Source organism: Marmota marmota, unplaced genomic scaffold (genome assembly GCF_001458135.2).
Source record: "Marmota marmota marmota unplaced genomic scaffold, marMar, whole genome shotgun sequence".
Lineage (NCBI taxonomy): Eukaryota > Metazoa > Chordata > Mammalia > Rodentia > Sciuridae > Marmota > Marmota marmota.
The window spans coordinates 6,325,840-6,334,955 of record NW_025999962.1 but is presented as its reverse complement, the minus strand read 5'-3'; the positions used below and the strand labels follow the sequence as shown (position 1 = coordinate 6,334,955).

Here is a 9,116-nt window from a genome sequence, read left to right as displayed (position 1 = left end):
AACTCACTATAATCTTTCTGGACAAAGACTACAGGAATTCTGGTCCATCACAGGACAAGCTAACAGGCTCAGAGAGGGTAAGCAACTCACCCCAGGGTAAGCTGGGGACCAGCCCTGGGATTCACACCAGGACTGTTAAGTCCCCTACCTAGTTGGCCTTCATGCCTGGTGGGGCAGAATGGAAATGACTCACCCCAAAAGCTTCTGCCAAAGCAGTGGCTCCATCATTCTCCAAACGGTTTCTGCCAGCCACGAAGACCTTCAGGGCCAGTGGCTTGCCCTGGGCACTGGATTTCCGGTGACACTCAGTCAGAGCCCCTGCCAGGATCTGTTGGAAAGGGAAGGGATACAGGCCATGGCAGGAGACCCTTCTCCTAGCTGCCTCTGAACTGCTTTTCTATGTTCCACCCCCTGCCAGTAGTGAATCAGGGGACTTGGAACAGCTAATGCACCACTATCACAGGTCGCATACCTGTTTACAACGAGCTTTAATATTTCTTGTTTTGTGTCACACCAACCTATGGGACTTAGCTTCATAGAGACTGGGACCTGCTAAAGGAAGGGAAAGACCTTCATAGTGGATGGACTTTAAGAGCATGTGGGTAAGGGATTCCAGTTAGCTCACTGAATTGCGACAAACCCTCTGCTGGGTGCCACTACTGTGACTCCCACTTTCCAGTTGAAGAATCAATGGCTCAGAGAGGGACAGAGGCCTCTTCTTTCGATATGTACCCAGGAGTGCTTTATCACTGATTATATCGGCAGTCCTTTTTATTTTTATTATTTTTATATGATGCTGAGAATCGAACCCAGGGCCTTACACCTGCAAGGCAAACACTCTACCACTGAGCCACAACCCAAGCCCCCTTTTTATTTTTTATATATATTTTTTAGTTGTAGATGAACACAATACCTTTACTTTATTTATTTATTTTTATGTGGTGCTGAGGATGGAACCCAGCATCTCACACCGCTGAGCCACACCTTGGCCCCTTTGTTTTTATTCTGACACAAGATCTCACTAAGTTGCTGAGGCTGGCCAAATTTGTGATCCTCCTGCCTCAGCCTCTTGTGTGGCTGGGATTACAGATGTCTGCCACTAGGCCAAAGTGGCCTTGATCTACTCAGCTCAAGTGTTGATCCTGCCTCTGGCTCCCAAATAGCTAGGACTAGAGGCATATGCTACCACCCAGCTCAAAAATTTTCTTATGATAACTATATGTGTGGCAGACTGTAGACAAGAACCCAAACCTTGCAGTTTCTCTTCTAGACTACAAGGTGCCTGAGGGAGCTGCCCTAATCCAGCCACTCCATCTGACACAAGCCTGTGCCAAGGCCAAGTGGACACAGCAGTCTTTATCATCTGCTGGGGGCACAAACCTAAAAACCCAGCCTACCCTGTCCTTGATGTGCAACCAGAAGGTAGCTTCTAACCTGGTTACTCTAATCGGCAAAGCGTTTAAAGATGCTGATTGGTCACTGGGATTCAGAGCCCACTGTTAATGTAGCAAGATCCACAAGTGCTGCAGACAGCAGAGAATACCACGGAGCACCTGCCAGGTCCTGAGCCCTGCCAGGAACTTTTGCAGTCACTTCTTCAAACCTCACAACTGCCTGGAAGCAAGTAGCAAGAGCCTCACTTGACAAATGAGGAAGCTAAGACTCAGATGGGAAGATGACCTGGCTAAGGCCAGTACATCTGTGACTGGCAGCTACTGCACCTGGGCCACACTTGATACCTATCACCTGGAAGGAACGACTGAAGGGCTGTAGCTCACAGGAGGTGCAGAATGGCAAGGCCAGGACTCAGAGCCTTATTAAATCAGTGGTGAGGGAGAGAGCAGAGAGCTACGGAGTCCCCCTTGTTCATAGTCTCAGTTATCCACAGTCAACTGCAGTCCAAAATATATTCTAAGCCAGGTGCAATGGCTCCCACCTATAATCCCAGCACCTTGGAAGGCGGAGGCAGAAGAAGCACAAGCTCAAAGCCAGCCTCAGCAATGCAGCGAGATCCTAAGCAACTTGATGAGATCCTGTCACAAAATTAAAAATTAAAAAATAAGGGCTGGAGGGACTGGGGTTGTGGCTCAGCAGTAGAGACCTTGCCTAGCATGGGGGCAAGGCCCTGGTTTGATCCTCAGCACCACATAAAAAATAATTAAGTAAAATAAAGGTGTTGTGTCCAACTCCTTTTAAAAAAAATAAATATTTAAAAAATAATAATAAGGGCTGGAGATGTGGCTCAGCAGTTAAGTCCCTGTGGGTTCAATCCATGGTACCCAGAATTAAAACAAAACAAAAAAAAAACAAACCTAGAAATAAACGACTCACAAGTTTAAAATTACATATATTCTGAATAGTGTGATGAAACCTCACTTGTGTCTGGCAAATGACTCATCCCTTTGTCCAGAGTCCACAAAGCAAGTGCCCCTGCCCATGAACTACCTAGCATTTGGTAATCACCTGGTTATCAGCTGTGACTGTATCACAATGTTTGTGTTCAAATAACCTTTATTTTACTTAAATTTTGGCTCAAAAATACAAGAGAAGCAATGGCAATTTGGATATGCCAAAGAGAAGCTATAAGCTGCTCCCTTCATGAGTGGTTTTTTGTTTTGTTTTTTTGGTACTAGGGGTTAAACCCAGGGGTGCTTAGCCACCGAGCCATATCCCTAGCCCTTTTTTATATAGAAATATAGATGCTTAGGCCCTTGCTAAATTACTGAGGCTGGCTTTGAATTCACAATCCTTCTGTCCCAGCCTCCTGGCTGCTGGGATTACAGGCGCGTGCCACCACCACACCCAGCTAAGTAAGAGCTCTTAAGGATGGAAAACAAATCTTAAATTAAGATTTGTTAATTGCTTAAGATCTATGGTATCTTAATTGCTAAGATCTATGGTACATATTTTGTGAGAACTGATACTCACTTTTTTCTCCCACTTTCAGTGCTGGGACTGGACCCTCCCCTAACCTCACAAACATTAGGCAAATGCTCTACCATTAAGTCATACTTCCAGCGCTTCACATACTTTTTATTTTTACTGGGATTGAAGTCTGCGGTACTTTACCACCGAGATACACCCCAGCTCTTATTTACTTATTTAGCAGGGTGTCTTGCTAGGCAAGCCTTGAACTTGTGATCCTCCTGTCTCAGCCTTTCAAGTCACTGTAAGTGTGCACCACCACATCCAGCCTCATATAACATTAGAGTATATCATAATTCTATTTTTAACCTTTTACTGTGCCTAATTTATAAATTTATGTATAGGGCCTCAGTATCTATAGGATTAAGAACCACCCATGACTTCAGGCACCCACTGGGTATCTTGGAATGTATTTCCTGTGAATAAGGGAGGACTACTGCACAGTCAAGTTCCAGAGCTGAGCTGGTCAGTCAAGGTGGCTTCCTGGCCCTGGGAAACTCTGCTTCCCCATATCATCCCACCCCACCCACTCAAGTATGGGAAGGCCATACAACCACTGGCCAGCTGGAGGGGCTCATGGACCCATCTCCTGGCACTGCTACGTGGCAGGGTAAGGTGCAAGAACACTAGTGTTGCTGGCTCTCCACACCCCACTCCCTCCAGGTTGGGCTCTACTTGTGTTCTGTGTGGATACAGATTGTAATGGTGTCTTAAAAACACGAACAGGGGGCTGGGGCTGGGGCTCAGTGGTAATGCGCTTGCCTAGCATGTGTGACGCACTGGGTTTGATTCTCAGCACCACATACAAATAAATAAAAAATAAAGAAAAATAAAGGTCCATTAATAACTAAAAAATATTTTTTAAAATACTGAAAAAAAAAAACACAAAAAAAACCCACGAACAAGGGGCTGGGGCTGGAGTTCAGTGGCAGGGTGCCCGCCTTGCACATGTGAGGCACTGGGTTCAATCCTCAGCACCGCATAAAAATAAACAAACAAAATAAAGATTAAAAAAAAAAAAAAATGAACAGCCTATTGCATCCTGATTTGGGGGAGTGCCCAGAGTATGTTCCCCCCTTCCCTCCTATGGGGCAGAGAGCACCCTCTGTGGGGGCAGCCACTCTTCTTTCTCAGCCTAGGACACTGTGCCCAGGTTCCCTTTAGTGCTCTGAAAGGAGCCTTGTGGACAAAGGTTCAAATTCCACATCCCTCCCACACCAGCCACGTGCTCCACTCCTTCAGGCACAAGTCTACTTACTCTTGTGGGAAAATGGGGAAGGCACCATATACCTTTCACTGTAATCCATGTACACAATTTCACGAAGATGTCTCCAATGCCTGTTAGTTTCCTATGCCGGAGCCCCTTTCTCCCTTTGATCAGGATGTGCCTAAGTGGGGGGTAAGGACTGGTCTCTGTCTCAACTCTCAGTCTAAAGGAGCCCAAAAGGACCAAGAAGGGAATAAGGAGGGCTGGCCTCCTTGGTGCATATTCTGGGAAGCAAAGGAGCTGCTTTCCACACCAACCAGCCTGACTTGCTGGCAGGCCAAGTACAGCAAGATTATGTCCAAGAATAGAGATGACTGTGCTCCCAGAGCAGCACATTTCTCTTTCTGGGCTCCTTCCTCTCCGTGGATCTGCTGGAGTTCTGAGTGATGGGAGTTGCAGGGATGCCCCAACCCTGCACTTTGCAGAGCCTGCAGAGCCAGCAGTTCAAAGCAGGTTATGCAGCAATACCACCTCCACGTTACCAAGCCAACATGAGAACTTAGGATGGTTGCTTGGCAACCTTATCCTCCCAGACTTTCTCCCCACTAGCTGCAGGCTGCTGCCTTTGAGAACTTCCTCCTTTGACGAGAAAAGTGAAGGGTGACCATCACAGAAGGTGGCCACGGCTAGGGCACATGCTTAGATGTGGACGCAGGAGGGAGTACACAGGGCTGCCATACTTACCTTGCCACCACCGATGCCCATGCCACAGTTGTTGAGCTTGAGTTCATGCAGGGTGAAGCAGGCTGGGCTCTTGAGCAGGGCCTCAAAGCCACGCACACCATCGGGCCCGAATGCGTTGTCACTTAGATCTAGCTCTACCAGCTGGGCCCCAGCAGTGATGAGTCCCTCCCCTAGTGAGATCTGGGCACAGAGGAAGCTTAAGTCAGTCTCTCAGACACCTACTAGGTACACAGGTTTCCTTGGTATGATCCCACACTGGACACCCTGTTGAGGGCTCCTGAAAACCAATGAATGGGGTATGTGTGTGGAAGTCTGGGAAGGCTCCCTGTAGGAGGTGGCATCTGACCTCAAGTCTGAATGAAAGTTAACCAGTCAACCTAAGAGGATTCCAGGCAGAGTCAAAATAGGAGCAGAGACACAAGAGCACAGAGCAGTAGGCTGCAGCCCTGGAGGCAAGCACAGGGTCAAGAAGGTAAGAACCTTGAAGCCTGTGACATTAAGCCTGAGAAGAGGCTGCCGGACAGAGGAAACATATCACCCAAACCTGGGGAGACAGGCAGGGGGTGGCTGCAGGCTGTGTGCCCCCTGGGAGTGTGAGGCAGAGATGCAGGTAACATTCATGGCAGCCAGTGTGGCAGGAAGCAGAGAAGGAAAGCCAGGTCTACACCCAGAGGGAGGAGAACCTACTGAAGCTGGGGGTTTCCCAGATGTGCAGGAGGACGGAGACAGGTCCCACAAATTCCTCTGGGATTTCTGGGAGTGTCTGGGCACATGGAGGTGACATGAGCAGACTTGGCAGGAAGATGCTGAGTTCTCCTGAGAAACTTCCAGGCTGGGGTAACTACAGCCTCGCCAACCCCAGGAGAAATGGTCAGAGGGGAGACTGCCAGAGACAGTAGACAGAAATGGGACTGGGCAGATGGCTCACGGTGGCAGGAATGTGGGAGGGGACAGTCTGTCTTCACCCAAGCCATAAGCACAGGCATTTCTTCTGTCCTGCTACCACTCAACAAAGCAGGATGTTTTCTGGCCATCCTGCCCTCAGCAGGCCTGGTCCCAGGTTATGAGCCCCAGCTAACCTCCAGCCCTCAGGCGGCCACAACTGCTTACTCTGCGTCCATTCCTCCTCACTGCATCTGCCATTCCCTGGCCCCAAGTTCTCTTAACCCTCATCTAAAGATTTGTTGCCATGGGCTGGGGCTGTAGCTCAGTGGTAGAGCGCCTGCCTAGCATGTGTGAGGCACTGCATATAAATAAAGGTCCATTGACAACTAAAAAAATATTAAAAAAAAAAAAAAAAAAAGATTCGTTGCCGTAATAGGGAATGTGGAAATAAAACTATCTCCTCATGCTAAAGTAAATTAATGCTAAAATTACAGAAAACCAAGAATGGCACAGGGAGAGTCCAGGAGCAAGGATGCCACAGGGAAGTTTACTTTACCCTAAAATCAACCACCCACGAGTTCATTTAACCTTATTCTGAAACCTGGCCTCACCTGGTCTTGTTCATCCTTCAAGACTGGGCACAAACTCCACCAGCTCTCTAAGGGCCTCATCAATGCCTCCCCCCAACCCCAGGGCCCATTAGAGCACCTATCACCCTGGATGACCCCAGTTGTCTGCTAGATTGAAGCGCCCTATGGAAGGAAGGGTGATGCTGTGGTTGGCACGTGCACCCTGCTCCTCCTTGGGTCTTCATTCCTCTGTCCAGATCCCTCCAGCCCTAGTAAGGAACACCAGTGCTGGCCAGAGGAATGAAGACCCAAGGAGGAGCAGGGTGCACATGCCAACCACGGCCCCACACCTGTGCCTCGAAGGCCTGCTGCTACAGACCAGCTCTGTGCCAGGAGGACAGGCCCCCTCCCAGGTGCCCAGGCAAGCCTTCTGTTGTGTGTGATGCCCCTTCAACATACACATGTGCACACTCAGTCTGGGAATGTGACCCTAGTCATTTTGAGCCCCAGGAACAGGAAGCAGAGGGAAGCCACCCATGACAAGAACCAAAAGCAGTGGAATGAGAAAGGGAGGGGCCAGAAAACAATGGAGCAACCACAGTAGACTGTGTGCGGACTGAGGTCACGAGGGAGCAGGACCCAGGGTGCAGGGAGGTGGTGCCAGGAAAGGATGTCAGGGAGGAGATAAGACCACAGTGAGGGGAGAAACCCCAAGACACCTGTTCTCAGTTCCACTTCCTCCAATATGAACCCCCATCCTTTGGCTCCATCCCCTATACCACCTGTCCTCATCACTGCACTTCTGGTCAGGACATAGGGCAGACACTGGGCTGGCTTCCATTTCTTGGCTTAGCTATATGTGGGGACACATACAAGTAAGTCTCCAGAAAGAACAGGTATGAGAAAAAGGTTGGGAATGGCCTGGGGAGCGTGGCAGCTCATTCCTTACCAGGGCTGGAGGGATCTCGGACCTCAGCCTCCCTGTGAACATGTCGCTCCAATGGCATCGCTGTGCAGGAGAAAGAAGGGAAGAGTTAGCTGGAGCCCTCAGGCCGCCCGAAGTAAAGCCCACAGCACCACTTCACCCTGTGCCCTCGGGACACCTGAGCACTACAGGATGTCTTAATTTGGGTTTTGTCAGCAAAAGCTGAACCAGTTTGAGATGGAGCTGGTAGAACTGGAGGCCTGTTCTCAAGTCACACCTGTGCCTTGAGAAGTGTCAAGAAAATCGCAAATCTGTCCAACCCTCTGACTGGACACATGACATGATCCTGAGTGGGAAATATGAAATGATATAGGACTCAGCACCAAGAAAGTTCTTTTTCAAGTCTTTTCAACCCTGCTGATCACCTCCAGAGGACCACCTTTCATTTGGGACTGGCTAGTCTCACTTACCTTCCATTTCTTGCCTAACAAAGGCAGGGCTCAGGCTCAGAGCCTTTAGGTGACAACAGTGTCAAATTGGAATTCACTACAATATTTCACTTCCTTTATAGTAAGGCACACTGGTTTTCCATTTAGAGAAGTGATATTTGGTTTGAAATTACTTATAAGTTAGCAAATCTAGTAAGAAATTATCAAATAAATGTTAGAAAGATATAGGCCACATAGCTTGGTTTTGACAATCCTATTCCCCAATTCTGGTTGCTGTGTCCACTCCCCAAATAAACCCTGGCAACCCCTATCTTTTCCAGGCCAAAACTGGGTCTGATGTAACACTGGCAAAGCCACTTGCACCTGAACATCCAGATCTTATATGAACCAAGACCAGCCTTACATACTAGGGAAGTTCTTCTACTTTTGTTTGGCAGTGCAGGGAACTGAACCAGTGCCTGCTAGGAAGTGCTCTACCACTAAGCCATATCCCCAGTTAGTCCATTTACGTCATGTCATACCATTTCATTTTTTATTTTCAGATCTGACCAAGTTGCCCAGGCTGCTCTTGAACTTGGGATCCTCCTGCTTCTGCCTCCTGGGTAGCTGAGATTACAGGTGTGCATTACCCACACCCAACAGGAATTTAGCTTTTACAGAAAAAAATTTTCATATCCTTCAAATAAAGTCAATCATTCACAAACCAGGGACCTCAGCTATATATCCTACATGAGATCTGCTAAGTTACACCCATACATGGGATCCTTAGGACCAGGAACATGGAGCTACAGCCGGAAATCCATAGTCCGGACAATGGTATCTCACCCTTAAGCTTCCTAAACCCGTCTTATGAGATAAAGGATTGGCATGGAACTCCAGGGCACAGGACAGAGTCCCAATCACCACTCAGCTGACTCCAAGACACTCCCTGCCCCGCACCCTGAAATCCTCTCTGAGAAAGGCTTTACACCTTGATGATCTTCAAGGGAACAGTAGAGCATTACGAGCTTGAACTCACATGAACTTGATCTCAGCTGGTGACCCAGGGTGCACTTTTGTCAAGACCTCATAGGGCAGATAACATTGTATCTTGCATCACCACCAGTCTCTGAAAGCCATCAAGGGCAGCTCCACCCTGTCCCTGCCTTAGGGCTTCTTCCTCCAGAGAGGCAGGTTGGAGACCAGCTGGGTCTGCACCAGCTAAGAAAATGCAAGTAGCATTCCTGTTAGCCAGGCTCTCAGAATGACCCCAAGAAGGAGGAATAGCCAAATTCAGTGCAAAGTGGACAGGTGATGGTGCTGAGGACTGAACCAAGGCCCATGCATGCCAAAGTTCAACTCTTATTGTGGCCTGCAGCCTCCAGGTCCACAAGTCCTCCATTCCTGTTCTTCAGAAGTCATGGCGCAGGCTG

The 9,116-nt window shown here is 48.6% G+C and overlaps 1 protein-coding gene across 5 annotated transcripts in view; it reads right to left on the bottom strand.

The window, feature by feature from the left end:
- Positions 1-9,116, bottom strand: part of Rangap1 (Ran GTPase activating protein 1) — a 29,658-nt gene that overhangs the window by 9,162 nt on the left and 11,380 nt on the right. For all 5 annotated transcript variants that reach the window (XM_015501872.2, XM_048803091.1, XM_048803090.1 and 2 more), the window contains exons 4-6: positions 7,280-7,339; positions 4,877-5,056; positions 194-328 (exon numbers count right to left, since the gene is read on the bottom strand). In XM_015501872.2, the coding sequence (XP_015357358.1) occupies positions 194-328; positions 4,877-5,056; positions 7,280-7,339 (375 nt within the window). The remainder of the gene's footprint in view (positions 1-193; positions 329-4,876; positions 5,057-7,279; positions 7,340-9,116) is intronic.